The 16,192-nt window shown below is 41.3% G+C and overlaps 2 protein-coding genes across 4 annotated transcripts; both read left to right on the top strand.

Annotated features, from left to right (window-relative positions):
* The first annotated feature begins 4,616 nt into the window (after positions 1-4,616).
* On the top strand, positions 4,617-7,122 carry LOC108157715 (facilitated trehalose transporter Tret1-like). The gene is made up of 7 exons (XM_017289885.2): positions 4,617-4,795; positions 4,862-4,979; positions 5,039-5,150; positions 5,232-5,362; positions 5,669-6,021; positions 6,089-6,501; positions 6,559-7,122. The coding sequence occupies exons 1-7, from the start codon at positions 4,714-4,716 to the stop codon at positions 6,754-6,756; spliced, it is 1,407 nt and encodes a 468-aa protein (XP_017145374.1). The 5' UTR covers positions 4,617-4,713; the 3' UTR covers positions 6,757-7,122.
* Positions 7,123-12,585: 5,463 nt separating this feature from the next.
* LOC108157769 lies at positions 12,586-13,752 on the top strand. Of its 3 annotated transcripts, none has more exons than XM_017289953.2 (2): positions 12,586-13,350; positions 13,395-13,752. In XM_017289953.2, the coding sequence occupies exons 1-2, from the start codon at positions 12,855-12,857 to the stop codon at positions 13,439-13,441; spliced, it is 543 nt and encodes a 180-aa protein (XP_017145442.1). In that variant the 5' UTR covers positions 12,586-12,854; the 3' UTR covers positions 13,442-13,752. The 3 variants fall into 3 exon arrangements, with proteins under 3 accessions (XP_017145442.1, XP_017145443.1, XP_017145441.1); XM_017289954.2 differs by having other exon boundaries at positions 12,587-13,350; positions 13,415-13,752; XM_017289952.2 differs by having other exon boundaries at positions 12,587-13,350; positions 13,405-13,752.
* Positions 13,753-16,192: the final 2,440 nt, after the last annotated feature.

Raw genomic sequence — 16,192 nt, 5'->3', positions numbered from 1 at the left:
TAAAGGGATCCATCTAATTGCTCAAAATAATTTGTGTGTCAATTAGGGCTGATGTCTTGGATATGTCAACATTTTAAAAGATTAACCCGCTTTCTCATAATTTCCCATAAAATTGCATAAATATCACAATTGCATTAAATGCTGCTCACATTCAATTGAAATAGATTTCAATCAATCAGCGGGATGACAGTTTGAAAATCCATCAGCGCTTAATGAGGAAGGGGAAGCACTTGTAGGGTTTCCAACGAAGAGTTGGCCTGGCCTCTCGTAGTGGGGGTGGGGGGTCTGTGGGTCGACTGCTCGATTGCCCGCCCGTGGAAGGCAGAGCACACAAAAACATCGCAAATTAAAGATTCGAAATGCTCGCAGTGACGACTTTTTGACTTGAGGCGTTTCTTGTTTCTTGGCTGAGCTTGATTTTGTTTGTTTTTTTGTGTGTTTGTGAACCACAAAACAATGGGGCAAAAGGGAAGACAGCTGAGGAGTTGACAGTGGACAGTTTTTATGATGATTTTTGGCCAGCTTCTTTGCGGGGCCCACAAACAGGAGGGAACCTGGCGAGCGATCGACTCGATTGCATAATAATTTTGTTTGATTTTCGTTTGGTTTTTGGATACAACCGATGCTGATGCTGATGCTGAGGCTTCCTCCCTCTTCTTGGACTCATCTTGGAAGCAACTTCTGCTTCCTTCTCCACACGAAGGCAGCAAATGCTGATGCAGATGCCGATGCCGATTCATTGGGCCAGCGATTATGGTTTTGGTGTAGCGCAAAAATGCTTAAATAATCGCAGTCACAAATATTCCCACGAAATTTTCCACTAAGGCCTGCCATAATGGTATCTCTATCCAGTGATCCAGCGATGGTATGAGTAGTTCATGTAAAATTAACATTGGATTCTATTCAAAATCAGAAGTGATGGTCGTAATGGCCTGCCTGCCTCCTAACTTCTGCCAGTTGCCTGCTTAACGTGATTTTAATGGCGATTCGGTTCTCGACTTTGACTGTTTGACTCCTTTCCATTATTAACTATTGACAATGTTTTTTTTTTTTTTTTTTTTTTATTGCTGCTGGGGTGATGCAAATGACATTGAGTTAGCGGCTTTGCTCATTAAGAATGGCAGGCTGCATGCGATCATAATGAATTGCTCAATTGATAATGTTCAACAGAATTACAAGAATTAATAGAGTTTCTCTATAATAAACATTTTATTACCACAGTGTCTTCCGCTAAAGGTTCTGGCATTGAATGGGGAATGTTTCAAGATTACTATCAGGAATGTTGGAATGCTGGGAGTCTCTGCATAAGTCAGGAGTATCTACAGAATCTATCAAAGCTCTCCCTAATATTTTCAAGGACATTTTTCTCCATACAACTCATTAAAAATGGCACGCCAATTTGTTGGAGAAAATCATTGCCACAACTAATTGATTTTGTACACATTTTTGGCCCAAAAACCAGCGTACACCAAACTAAAGATCACATGAAAGGAAATACACATACAACTCCTCTCTGACACCTTGTGCAACAACCTTAAAAGGTCGTTTCTCCATTTTGTTGTTGAAAAGTAATTCAGTGGAAGATCGGGCAAAGTGTCAAATCATTGTAGAAGTATCTCAGAAGTCATCTAGCCTATATTTAACCCCAAACTATCCATCAGAGATGCATGGGATGGTGGCCCTAGGTGCAATCTTGTTTCGTCTCAGCCTTTGCCTTTTGTAAATTGAAAAACCATTTAACTCCCGTTAATTTTAACGCCTGTTTTCTATGCCAACCCCAGTTAGATTGCCACACTGCCACACAGCCGACGTAGCATCCACAGAGCACCAAAGCCCCAAAGACCCAAAGCCGAAAACAAAAGCGAGAAGCAGCCGAAATACGTAATGCAAGCGATAATTATTGCCTACAGGCCACCAAAAACGTCTCCAGACAGCCAAAAAAAAAACAAAAATCCAAGAAGAAGAAAAGAAATAACAAGAAATAACAGAAGCCACCGTGGTCTAGTCGTGTAGATGATTGAAAAGCGAAGAAGATTTGCATAGAAACGTGCGATTTTCGCCATGGCTAGCGGGCCCGGGCCCCCATGCTGTGCTGCCGAAAGTTTCTGCCAGATACGCCACGGTATGTTGCACCCACACACACGGGGTGGCAGCAGCACACTGTCAACGTGCTCACAGCATGAGAACAATACTTTGCTGCCTTCAATTACTCATCCATTCATGCCGTCATTCATTCAGCACTTGGCTGCAGCATGCCGCTTCTTCACTGGAGTTCATTGCAGTGGCACCAGCAATTTGTTGAATTTATTGTTCATTTTTTTTAGGATTTCAACTATTTTGCCGGCTGAAATATAGGCATGCTTCTGGGGAGTTAGCCAACATTCCTGGCCCTTCTACTTCTACGAGCATGTTGTCGTGGACGCTGATTTTCAAATGTGCTTTTGCACTCGACCCACATTTGTCAAGATCAATGATACAGATAAGCCCCATGATTAATGGTCGGGGGTTATGTGTTTTTGGGTAGCTTTGATAAATGTTTCTCGTGTAGCAGAATGTTTTTAACATTTTTTTATCATTTTTAAAACATTTTTGTACATATCTCAGAATTATTGAAGGTTTCTCAGACTTTCTAAGAGGCAGAGAACTTTTTTTTTATTTTTATAATGTTAGAGTCAGAAACATCCCATTAGGTTGGTCTCTAATTCTTCGAATTCTAAGCCAACTTCTTACTTAACTTAAATTCTTTTTAATGTTTCTCAAGATATATATTTCACCAATAAAAACCCACAAAATAAATTGCAATGATTCAGACAATACAGCATCGTTAGTTGACAGCCAAATCTCTCCGATTGGCAAGAATAAAACTGGAAACTCCACGACTTTTTGTCACATCATCCACCTGGAATGTGAACAAAAAAAACAAGTATACTCGTAAGATAAACGAGGGAAAAGTGATTTCAATGCCAAAGAATCCGCGCCACTAGTCTGTTAGAGGCGTGCAATCTATCTCAAACGACAGCTGAACAACCCAAAGTGATATCTTAGCATTTGGAATTATAAAACAACAATTGTGTGCTAATGATGAAATACAGGCCGGGAGGATTTTGGCCACCAGAGAAGCTACTATCATCCGTACGAGGGTGGTGATGCATTCATTGTCTTGGCTGTGTCAAAGATCCACAGACGAGGGGATACGATAATATAATATGGTCACGGCTTGCAAAGGCAAAGGCAAAGGCAAATGCAAATGACACAGAAAAAATTTTATATTTTTTTTATTGAGCATTTTACAAACTGCACAACAAACCTGAGGGCATGACCTCCGACCGTGCACAACTCCAGCCACGAATACAGACGTCTCCTCCACAAGGAATCACGATGAGGCAGGGGCACAGCACCAGCATCGGCACCAGCACAGCAACCGCTCGATGCAACCGAAGATTTATGTAAGAGTTTGCCGAGAGTTGGTAGCACAGGAACCCATCATTATCGATCGATATAAGCAGCCGAGACTACGACTACGAGAAGACAGTCGATGAGAGACCGACTGGGGCCAGGGAACTGCCAGATAATAACTTGATCACTGGAAAATCATTTATTGTGACACGATCGCTGATTGGGGCCCACTCCAGAGACCTCTCCGCAAAGCCCATCGTCAACTTGTTGTCATGCTGTTCCGTCTCGGGTTTTCTATTTTCTTTTTCCTTTTATGATGAAACATGTTAAATTGCTGCTTGATAATCATTCTGCGAAAGGCAAACAACTTAATTGTTAAAAGATAAAACCTTTGCTAGTTTCAAAACCTCATGAAATATGCTCTAAAAACGCCTAGGTGTCAGAATCTTAGCCAGCATCAAGGTAGAGCATCACCTCTGATATATTAGTTAGTTATTTGTTATTTGCATATTAGATAAAAGGTTGGTAGCTGGTTTTATGATCTGTAAATCATATCGAAGATTACTTGAAGTGGCATTAAACAGGTGTCAAAATGCTCTACAGATCAAAGAGGCTTTACCAACAACCAGTATCATATGTGAAGTATTATTATTGAACTTTAATTGAATTCGAAAGTTTATTAATCTAATGAAAATTTTGATTTTAAACACGCGAATCCTCTCTCTCTCTCTCTCTGTAGAGCTTTAAAAGTGAAAACTAAAATACTTTGTTTAATCTCGCAAACAAACGTCTTAATACAATCAAATCCACTGTTTAACCTGATTAATTTTTACAACTTTATGACCCTCAAACAATGACTTTGCTAATCTCTGCTTAAATTCAGTCAAAAGCTATACAAATTTACATTTTCTTATCAAGACCAGAACACAGTTGAGTTTCAAGTAGCTATAAAAAAATTGCCAAAAATCACGCATTTTACTTGATATATTGTATACTTAGTTTTCTTCTCTTAAAATTCCCCGTAGCTAACTAAAACTACCACTTGGACCTCCTCCAAAGCAATATGTGTAGTGTATTAATCAGCATGCAACAAATTTGAGGAGGCCTCTGCCACAATCTAATCTTGAATAATTTTATAATCATTATAAGAGTGTTTACATCACCAAAGCGATTGAGGTAGTACATATCTGGATGTGATTTTCACTACAAAAGCGTCTGCAACGAGCGGTGGAAGCTCTCAGTAGGCAAACGGCAGCCTTACCAAGTACATTACCCATTCTAAATAAAGTGAAGTGTTAGAATATTAAAACACACAAAATGATTTTGAATGAAGTTCCACCGAAGAAAATTAGTATATTCAGTGCGCGCTATCGATGGCAGCTTATTGCCACAATGACGGGTGGGTAAATCAATTCGGTTGTCCATCTAAACCACGCACTAATCAATAACTAACTATAACGCTTAGTGCACATAATGACGCTGACGCACGGCCTTGCGGTGGGCTGGCTGTCGCCATCTTTGAGACTTCTGGGCTCCGAAAATAGTCCCATAGGACCACCTTTGACCATTGTTCAGGCCTCTTGGTATGTGGATTACTGTGAACCAAAGAGGGTTCCATTCTATATAGTACTATATTCTATAGGGTTGGCTCTTTGATCGGTCTGGGCTCTCTTGCGGGCAATATAATCTTTGGACTGCTACTCGATCGTATAGGAAGGAAAATGTGCATGTATATTCTGGCAATTCCCAATATGGTATGAGTACGAGCTGATAAAGCACTCTATGAAGGGGGTTTCCTCAAGGTCTGATTCACATTAATTTTTCTCTCTTTCTAGGTATATTGGATCCTTATCTATACAGCCCAAGACGTAACCTATTTATATGCGGGACGATTTCTCGCTGGCATGTCAGGCGGCGGTGTTTATGTTGTCCTACCAATATATATTGCAGAAATTGCCGACAATGAGTAAGTAAAAGTAAAAAAGTGTGCCCAAGAGGAAGTATAATATATGATTTATTGGTAATCCCTGGCTGTTGATTAGTTCAAGTATTACGTGCAGACGATAAAGACATCAGCTCCAGCAATACCGGCTAACGTTTGTCTACTTAAAGTGATTAGATTGAAGTACTTCGGAGAAATTCTTCCTATTTGTGTATTACAGATATGGCAATTATAGAAAAACCCAGAAATCGGGGATCAATGCTCCATTGCAGAGTAGTCAACAATTATTCTATAGCTCTTAATGGAAGCTTCCGCTTTTGCTCTTTTCAGCGTTCGTGGTGCTTTATCATCCATGGCCATGATGTACGTGAGCATGGGAATGATGATAGGCTTTGCACTAGCCTCCTATCTCTCGTACTATCTGATGCCTTGCATTATCGTCGCTCTTCCTGTGATATTTATGGTGTCAGTCATTGGACTCCGCGAGACGCCCCAATATCTGCTGAGGCATGGTCGTGATGGGGAAGCTGAAAGATCTTACTACTTCTACAAGAACCTCACGCCACCAGCCGCCAAAAATATGGAGGTGGCACACCATGATGCTGCTAAAATGGAATTTGACACGTTCCGTATCCAAGTTCTCAGTGGCGGCGTCACACAGAGCATTACCTGGAGAGATTTCTGTGAGTGATATTATCTCTAATTTATGGGGGAGACTCCGCTGAACATGCTCCAACTATCTTTCTGCAGTCAATGTGCCTACCATAAAGATATTCGGCCTGATCTTTGTGCTGATCATCTGTAATCAGTTGTCGGGCAGCTTCGCCATCTTCAACTACACATCGCACATCTTTGCGGAGCTGGGCAACAAATTGGATCCGAATACCTGCACCATTGTGGTGGGGGCTGCCCAACTGTTTGGCATACTCTGTGCCGTTGTCCTGGTGGATCGGCTGGGACGTCGTGTGCTGCTCCTCACATCGATGGCTGGCATGGGTCTGGGAGAGCTGGCCATTGCTCTGCTGAAGATTTGCTGTACACCGGAGTTTCTGGAGGAGAATGGCTGGCTGCCGCTGGTGGTGATGTGCTTCGTGGCAGTCATTGCATCGGTGGGTGTTATAGCCCTGATCTTTATCATCATCATAGAGCTGTTGCCAGCAAAGGTAGGCTGCAAGTTGATGCCGTGGAAAGTGCTTATATTGACATTTAATCCTTTTTAGATCCGCTCCATTGGCACCTCTTTGAGCATGGCCACGTTCAGTTCCTTCATCTTCATCGCGCTGAAGATCTATCCCACCATGATCTACGATGAGGGCCTGCCCGCCACCATGTTCATGTCGTCGGGCATGTGCCTGTTTGGTTTCATTGTCTTGGGACTCTATCTGCCGGAGACCAAAGGCCGCTCCATGACGCACTGATGCCGATTGTTGTCGTGTGAAAATCAATGATGTCTCGACATCAAGCTCCGGCCACGCCAAAACTGTTTGCCTGCCTTTTGTTGCAAAGCCATTACATAAGAGACTCGACAATTTGTGGCTGCTCATCCTGAACTCTTGAACTTAATTCAATTTTGGAGTACTCGGTTTGAGTTGGTTTTGCTTTGATTGTCTGCGGGATCATCTGGGTATATTTTGTAAATAGAAATTTAATTTTGTTAGGGAGAAAGTCTATCGGGTCTGTGATCTTGTGATTGATATGAGCTCAAAGTGAAATACGTGAAATAGGTCTAAGTAGGTTGTTATTATTAGTTGATTCAATTACGGATAATAAATCAATGAAATCGAGGCAATGCTTTCATCCTCTTTTATGGGACGCATAACAAGAAAATCTTTGAAGGAAAACTCTTTCCCTATCTATTTTCCCTGCGTTGAGGCAGAATTAATGAACTCGCGAAATCGTAGAAGATAAAAGACAGTCCGAAATCCAAACATTCAAACAATGACTCATAAATTCACCAACAACAAAAATTACTTCTTTTGCTGGTACTCTGCATTTTCAGCGCAAATTAAGCGGCGGAGAGCTGTGCTCAAAAGAAAAGAAAATTTGATCTTTATGACAGGACACACAAATCTCAGATCTCCCTCAGATATCCAGACAAAGCCGCAGAGACTTCAAAATGGGCCGCAGACCTCAGGCCCACAAAAATCCACAAAGGCACAGACAAATGCTCACATTTTGGGCTGAGGAGAAGAGCTCTTATTTCGGGAGCGCCGTCCAGCCATCCATCCACTTAACCGAATAGAGGTTTCATCAAAATGCAATTTCATAATTTTCACACGTTTTTCTGTCACTCTGGAAAATGGGAACTGGGGCCCCTGCTGACAAGCGGAAATTTGTAACAATTTTCCATTTTTAGCTGCACTTTGTTAAGTGCAAATGCAGAGACGACTACTGCAATTAGCCGTTTTCTGATTATCAACTGAGAAGTACATATCTGGATGACTTGTCGGAAGTGGTGGTGCCGCAGGGCACCATCAACATCATGTGTGTGTGGGCCAACTGTTGCAACCGCTCCCAAAAAAAGAAGGCCCAAACAATTGTGGCTAATGCGATCCAACGATTGCTCTTTGTTACGATTACGAGCATTTGATTTGTGGCTGCAGGGAATCCAATTGTTTGCCTTTGATTTGTTGAAAGAAAGCTGCAGCAATATCCATTGTGTGCCCTCATGCTGGGATGACGATTAATACGCAATTTTCTATATCGAAGCAAAATGTCATTCGATAGCAGACCAGACCCCAGCACGGTAGCAATTCCAATTCCCATTTCGAGACCCCATAATTTACAATTAGCGCCGTGCTGTGTGTGCCACTCACCCAGTGATCTCCATTGATAACATTTTGCGGGGATGACAAGAGAAATTGTTTCTTGATTTTATTTATTTGTGTCATTGCAAATATTGATTTCATTTTTATTTCATTTGTGGCGATGCTTTCGAGTTGCCATTGTTCGGAAATCGATTTCTGTAATGGAAAAAAAATTTATTTCAAATATTTATCTGCTCTAATTTTTTGAATGGTGAATGGGTGGTGTGGTTATGAGAGAGCTTACCGAATTCCGCATTTTCTATTCATCAGAAAATATTATACAATCAGTTAGCTGAAGGGCATACAACACGATCGAATGAGTTGGTTCTTTTTATTCAAAGGAAAGTTTGCAGTTTGCATAATGAAAACTATCTTTCAAAGTTGATTGAACTTTTAGCAAAATAGTAGAAACCTTAATTTATACATCCACCAATCGATTTGCATTTTAAGCATGCTTTAACATTCAACATACTAGTAAATAAATGCTTAAATATTCAAATAAAAACCTGACTTTTGGTGTGAAAATTTTAAGATAAACGAGAGATGAAAAACAAGTCTTGACAGCAGAAGCTACCGTTAGCCCAAAGGGGAGACTGGAAAAATCTCCCATACATAAATATATTAGCCATGATTAATTGAAAGGTCAAGTGGTCGCCCGAGAAGTGCGTGAATGCTGGCTATAAAGATATCAAAAACTGAAAATGAACACAAAAAATATTTGCGACTCTGCTGAATATGTATTCAAATAATTCAAATGGCCTTCAAATGTAGAAAAAAGTAATGGCCAAAAGGATCAAAAACGGGTTACCGAACAATTTATAAAAATTAGACAAAACATTGCATGAAATATTAAACTTTAATTAGCGGCAACGGCAACCATCAGTGAAGCATTTGTAAAACGTCTGCCAATAATATAATTAATAAGTAGAAGTCTCACACGTACCCCAAAAAGGTCATTAAGTCGACCTCAACTCGTGGTAAACATCATTTTGTACAAAGAACCACAACGCCATAGAAGTGTTTTTCGCCATGAATTATAAATTTATGCTAGAACATTAATTTAATGCCCCAGACACTAGGCACTGGGACGAAATTTCGCCACACAGCCCGAAAGATTTATGAAATCCAACAAGACATGGCATAAAATTAGCCAAAAGAATGGTCAAATGTGTGGATGGATGCTGCTGTGGCGAGGGCAAAAACACCATTTGGTGGAGGAAACCTTTCTATTTTCTATAATACTAATTTATGCTACCACTGACAGCTTTATTTCTATAATTATTATGTAAGAAGGCAAATGAAGAAAACCCATTAATATGGAATTAACTTTTTCTTAAGATCTTTCATATATAAAATGCGCAAAGGCAGCTGACGCAAGAGTCTTTTTGAATCTGAAAGATTACACAATTTCTGGGCATAGTTTTTGATGGTCTTCTATTCTTAAAGATGAGGTAAAAGTTCTTCGGCGAAAGATTATTGAAAGAGAAAGAATAATGTTTAAAGAAAAGGTTCTTCTTTGAATCAATGTTTCCTGTTCTTTCCGAATGACGATGTTGAAGATTCTAGAATTGCCTTCGAAATGATTGATGATCATAGAGAACTTTCCTTGGATGGTTTGTAAGGGGAAAGATCCAAGGCGAGAGTTGTTGTTAAAAGTGAATTTCTCTAAGCCATGCATTTTTCACTCTTTCAGGAAGCATCTACTGCAAAAATTCAAATCACGCCAATCTGTTAAAGGGAATTGCAAAACCGCCAGACAGGTGTTTGTTTAAAGAAAAGGTTTAACTAAGTTTTTTTTGTTGCCTTGCTTTTCCTGTCAGCTAATTTCCCTGACGTCTGTGTGGGGTCTCTGTCTCTGCCGTTGAAGGCTGCCAGCTGTCATTGATTCGCATGGGGGGATTGGATATTGCTCTTTGAAAGGGTATAGGCACTGGTAGTTCTGGAAGTGGTCCTCCATTGACAGCATTGACTTGGATTGGATGCAATTATGTTGAGTGCATGTTTAGCTTCTTTTTTTTGTGTGGTAGGTAGTTGATGTTGTGGCAAGTTGTTGTAAATTCGGTTATAAAACAAACACAAATGACATTATTCGCACGAAAGGCAGGCAGGATGTCTGCCGTGGCAGCAGCTGTTGTCGCACGACTTTCCTTAACTTCTTCGGCAGAGGGCACCACCACTCCTGCACCACTCCGAGACCAACAATCAATTCGACAGCAGCGGCGACGACATTTGCGCAGGCGCACAGTCGCGCAGGCGCCTTTTGTTGCGCTTTAACTTCCGGAAATCACGTTGTAATGTTGGGATTTTTCTTAGCTTCGGCTTTTGTTAAGAAATGGAATGGGTCAGAGGCAGAGCGAAAAGAAATGTGCACGCGAGCAAAATTACAAAATGCTCAACAGTTAACATAAAATTTGTTTGCTTAAAGTTGTTAAATTTTTTCAATTATGCAAAAATAAAATTTTAGCACAATCTTGTGGTAGCGTCGACTGGTGGTGGGTGAAATGAAGTCATGAAGACATGAAGACACGACAGACCGAAAAGCCGAAAAAACCGAAACTAGTTGGGAGATGAGAGTACATTTTCGAGGAGTTATAAAATTGGCCGGTTAGACATTCACCAAAGAAAAGGGTCGCAAGCGAAGGGGAAAACGGGAATACCCCGAAATGGTATACATTCAAAGACCACCATCAATAGATATTCGTGAAAATCCCCAATTGTTAGCCATGGCTCATCACTTTTTCATAGTTCTTTTTCACAGTCAATCAAAAGTTAATAGGATTCTTCTATATATGTAGATAGATACTCGCCGAATAATCGACTGTCTAATGCGAATTTAATTGATGGCCAACTACCGAAAATCATTGTAAAATGCCTCGCACGCCAAATTGACACCTTGTAGAGGGCACTCCCCATAGAGCGGCGGATCTCTAATGTCAGACAAAAAAGTCTGCGGCCCATCCGTGGCACCTAAATCATAGCAAAGACGAGCCGCAGACCGTGGACTGCAATTTGAAAAAAATATTCTTTTGATTTATATGTACGAAGACATCGAAATGGCCTTCTCAAGTGGCAATCAATTCTGGTTGCCGAGCCAAAGCCACAACTAGAGCCATAGACACACAACTAGATTTGGAGCTGGAGCCAGACTCAGACACAGACTCAGAGACTCGTAGCCAGAGGCATGGAACCCTCTGCACGTGTTGACTCCCAAGTTAAAGTCGATGATTTAACTCGACTCGTTACCTCTCAACGCCATTTGACCCCGCAGCAATTGTGGTAGCCACGTTTCCTCGACAGTCGACTCCAGTTGACTCCAGTCGCTTGGGCCTATTCATTTTTTTGGTTATCAAGAAGCCAACGATCTCCACAATATGTTTTCTATATGCCTCATTTTCTGCACAAATCGCTTGACCTTAAGCGTTTGCTTGTAATTTATTTGTCGTTGTCGTAATTTCCCACACACAAACACACACACAAAACTCCGTGTTTTCGTTTCTTTCTTCTCTTAGAAGCTGTTAACTGTATTACGTTGATTTTTCACTAGTTTTCACGGGGAGAGGGGGCGTTGGGGCTGGGTGGCTGAGACTGCTTTTGTAGGTTATTGTGCCTGGTTATGTAATGTCTCCGCCGCTTTGCCATTGTTGAGCTTTAGGTTTTTCTTTCTTTGGCTTTAGGGGGAGTCAGATATCAAAGAGAGAGAGAGAGAGGAGGAGGGTCTTATCAGTACAAAAGGTAGATTTACAGCCTGGGCGATTGTATAACGCAGTAGTTGGTAGCGGGCATTTAATTGATCGCAAGCCAAAGATTGGTGGAAATCGAATTTATTAATCTACAGTTGCATTGCTTAACCTCTTGAATCATTCCTCATTTATATAATAAGTATACCCAATCCCTAATCAAATTACAGTCCCATGCATCGGCTCCATCATGTATAACACTTCCTGACTAATGAAGTGCCAGTGCCAGTTCCAGTGCCAGATTCAGAGTCACTTTCTGTCTCTCGGGGGAAACATCTTCATTAGCACTGACTGAGTGAGTGATGTGTATGGCCAGAGATGTGTTGAGGCTCCTCCAAAACGGAGGAAATGTGTTGAAGCCTCCTACAAATGGAAGGAATGGAAATGCGGAGAGAGTCACAGTCGAAGTCGAAGCCTCGAAGCCCGTAGGTGCAAATGGATAAAAGCGCTAAAGAGTCGAGTCTCCCTACGACTTTGCCGCCCATTTAAGTGTCCAATAATTCAATCACATCCAACGCCATGTTGATGGGCACCAAAGTGCTGTTAAACAGTTTCAATTACACTAATTTCCAATCGACTTTGGGAAAGTTGAGAGCCCATCATGAGGAAACCAAAATCAAAGCAGTCCGCAACATTTTTCTAAATATTTAGTAGGCCATGATTTTAGTAATCCTTTCTCATGTTTGTACACCAAATGAGAAATACATTTTCCAGTCATTCAAATTGGTTTGTCGAACAGTCAACAGTCTTTCGGTCTTTACATTTTTTGGCTTAAAACAAACACAGTTTTGTGGGGAAAAAATGAAAATTAAAATTTATAGTGATAAAAAAAAACACCATTTGGAAACCAGTACACATGAGAATAATCGTGTAAGGCGTTGCCAGATCAAAAAGTTGTAGGGAACTACAAAAAAAAAGGAAATATTAAAACACTTTCAAAATTGTTTATACTTTTCAAAATTATCCTGCTCAATGGATCTTTCGAAGGCTGAAAGGCAAACTCCTGAAGGGAACAATCGGCAGGGCGGTGCGGAATACCTGAAAGGCCTCCTTCAGGACTTTCTATGCTTCCTCATCATCATCTTTGCGGCCCTGCTCATCGGTTGGGGCATCTTCTTTGTGCTGGACGATAGTAACGAGTGGAAATATGGGCCGCGGCCGCTTAGCAGTTCGGTGATGCCGCTTCAGGAGACTGCAGCGGCTGCAGAGCGGCCCTGCTTTCGTCCTCGCCAATGGATTCCGCTGTACATCTTTCGCAGTAGGAACTCGCAAGAGCCAGACCTGTCCCCAGAAATGGCAGAGGAGCCAAACACAGATACGGAACAGCATCAGTACGCTTTGGAAACGAAAACGCAATTGCCACAAGTAGAGGAGCAGCCACAAGTGAAGTCGCCTCAGGACGATCTACGTGTGGATACGGATCCTGCTATCAATCAAGTGGAATCAATGCCATCGAGCAGATTAATGGGTGAGTAGTCCATTGGTAATACCACATCAAATTTGAGCCTTAAGACCTTTTCAGACCTATTCAGACGTTACATACTCGGCCGATTAGCTGAAGACTATGTGTTGGACTCCAAACCAAATACCATAAAATTAGACCAAAATTAAAACCGCAGAGCCCGCACACATGAAAGATGTACACATTCGATGAAGTTCGCCAAGCTCCGAACTATTGGGTATACCACCTATAGTTTCGTGCAATCGACTCATTCCAGAGCAAGGGACCGCCGCATGACGTGGACGAAGGCTGACACAAAAAAATAGAATAATACACTGAAAACTATGAAAAAACAAGAGCTAATGGCCCAAACTTCACGAATTGTACTTAATCTTTTTACACAAACACTGCTAGTGTAATAATAAGAGATTTAAATACTAAAATAATTTTTGTTTCATTTCTGTGCTCAAAAATATTGTTCACACGGACATAAAGTTAGACACTTCCTCATATCATGGCCCCCCATGCAAATGAAGCCATTGTCGGACCTGGTAATTGCTTCAAGTACTCGAGCGGAGGAACCTTTCAATTATTTTTGCGAGAACTTTTAACTGATTCACGACTTGATGGCTCCTCAATGCCGAAGGAACCCGAAATTCTGCTATCTTGGATCTCGAAAATTGTAGATCGACGTGTAAGTGTTGGGGAGGGAGGGGAGGCTGTGATAGGCATCTTCAAGCAATGCCAAAGCAAAAGAAAAACAAAAAGCCACAAAACAGTAGTTGCGCATGCGCATGATGGTTTAATTGAGGCATTGAGGGAGACGCCATGTCTAAAGGCAACCCAAATGAAATGAAGTGTATAATGTTTGCCTAACTGAACAATTGCAGTGAGAGAGGCCTGAAGGGCAACTCGAGGGTGGGGCCTGGGCATGGGCATGCCTCTAAGGTTGTCTAAGGTCGAGCCATGTTCCCCGATAACTGCAACTGCAGCTGGTACGAGTACTCGTATAATTATATAGAGATAAGCATAAGGAACATTTGCATAGACGCAACGGCAGCTGGCATAGAACCTAGAACTAGGCAAACAATTGCATGATTACTATATTCCTAACACAAAGCAAAGATACTCGTACTTCTTGTTTTTGGGCATTTGTTTTGCCATTGGCATGTGGGCGTGCGCTTTTGTCTTTTTGGAAATTAATTAAAATAATCTGCTATTATGCTGACACTCTTTCACAGGCGCAGAGCTCTTGAGAAATCCATATTTATAGAGAGTGATTTCAAAACCCCAGAGCCCCAGACTTAATGGCATCGCAGCACGAAACATTTTGCCGACTCACAAAAGGAAGAGAAGTTCTGCTTATCTATGATTCTCTTTTGGGTTGAATATTTATGAAGCTCATTTAATTAGAAAGATGACATTATTACAGTGTGCATGCCACGTAAATTTACAGTTCCACAGTTGGTCCTAAAACTCTTCAGTGGGACAGTGGGAAAGTTACCAATCGCCAAAAACTTGTTCTACACTTAGAACCGAAACAAGTTTTCTGTTCAAGTCTTTTGCGCTTTTTTTGTTGTTTTTGCTATTCTTTAGCATCGTTTTTGCTTGCGTGTTTGATATTTTCATTTACTCCTATAAATTGCATAATCTTGAATGATTTGAGGTGTATTAATTTAACGTCTTGTGTCTATTGTGTGTTGTGGCTTTTGCCAGTGACACAGATTTATTTATAACACTTTTGTTCTGAAGCCGGTCTCTGGGCCAGAGAAATGGGTGTGAAGACTAGTGATATAATAGCCCAAATTGGCTATGAATTCAATATCTCCCCAATTAATTTTGAAGAGATTTATCTGGAGCAAAACCAATTTATATATTGTATAATTTCTGTAGAAGCATTGACAATTGGTTGAGCTTCATTTAATGATTGCTGGAGCAGGGCCCCCTGCTGTTGGGGCAACATGTTAGGAAATTGTCTACGCACCCATTGACCGAAGACAAAACGTTTGGCCCTAAAAGAAATTACCAATTGCATGGGGATCGATGGATGGGATGGACGGGATGGATGGTTCGCTGGATCCGATTTTAACTCTTACATGTGTACTCAATTTGAGGGGTCTCTTTCTCTTTGTCGTTTTTCCTTTGGCAATTAAATAAAACATGTTGAAATTTTGCAATGGATACTCGTATATGCTGCTGCTTCTCCTGTTGCGGCTCGCTGCTTATATAACCATATGTAAATTATCCCAGCAAATGAAGAAGAAATATGGCTGAGATCATGCGCTTTGCAGGAACACACCTTAAAAACGATGGAAAAAAGGGAACTACTGCCAGTCCCCCATGTCCGTGCTACTGTCCATTCCAGGCGGAGTTTGAAGTCAGAGAGTCAGGCCCCATAGAGACCCCAAAGCGCAGGCCATAGCTGGACTGCAATTGAAGCCCAGCCATTGACAAGATAATTTCCTGGGGGTGCTCCATGCCATGGCCAGTAAATCCTGCATTATATACCCTTTCAAAAGGGAGCTCTTAGCCACTCAACGGAACTACAAATTTAGACAGAAATTAAAGCATTCCTTTCTTAAAGGAATTCACCCTACCGTTCTCTTAAGAATTGTACAGATACTTAAGTTTTTGGGTTAGAGCATTCAAATATCGTTACGGCCACACTACAACCTTCTTCCTGCTTCTCCCTGTAGTTCGTCTTCGTTTTACAAATTGTACGAAAAGAAAAAACCAAAGAGAGAAAAACCTTTGGCCACGACTCGGGCCAGCAGAAAACGGCTCACAGAAATTGGCTAGTTTCGCAGACCGCGTTAACTTGACTGACTACCAATTGTTGTTGCCACGACTGTTGGATCGCAGTTGGATG

This window comes from Drosophila miranda, chromosome 2 (genome assembly GCF_003369915.1).
Source record: "Drosophila miranda strain MSH22 chromosome 2, D.miranda_PacBio2.1, whole genome shotgun sequence".
In the NCBI taxonomy this organism is placed as follows: Eukaryota; Metazoa; Arthropoda; class Insecta; order Diptera; family Drosophilidae; genus Drosophila; species Drosophila miranda.
Note: the sequence above shows the minus strand (reverse complement) of the source record. Positions and strands in the feature narration are given on the sequence as shown.

Excerpts from the sequence above, each read along its gene's own strand:
- LOC108157715 (XM_017289885.2), top strand. The coding sequence starts at position 4,714 with ATGATTTTGAATGAAGTTCCACCGAAGAAAATTAGTATATTCAGTGCG. Across the intron at positions 5,363-5,668 it reads GCAGAAATTGCCGACAATGA|CGTTCGTGGTGCTTTATCAT; the intron begins GTAAGTAAAAGT and ends TGCTCTTTTCAG. Across the intron at positions 6,022-6,088 it reads CATTACCTGGAGAGATTTCT|TCAATGTGCCTACCATAAAG; the intron begins GTGAGTGATATT and ends ATCTTTCTGCAG.
- LOC108157769 (XM_017289952.2), top strand. The coding sequence starts at position 12,855 with ATGGATCTTTCGAAGGCTGAAAGGCAAACTCCTGAAGGGAACAATCGG. Across the intron at positions 13,351-13,404 it reads GCCATCGAGCAGATTAATGG|ACCTATTCAGACGTTACATA; the intron begins GTGAGTAGTCCA and ends AGACCTTTTCAG.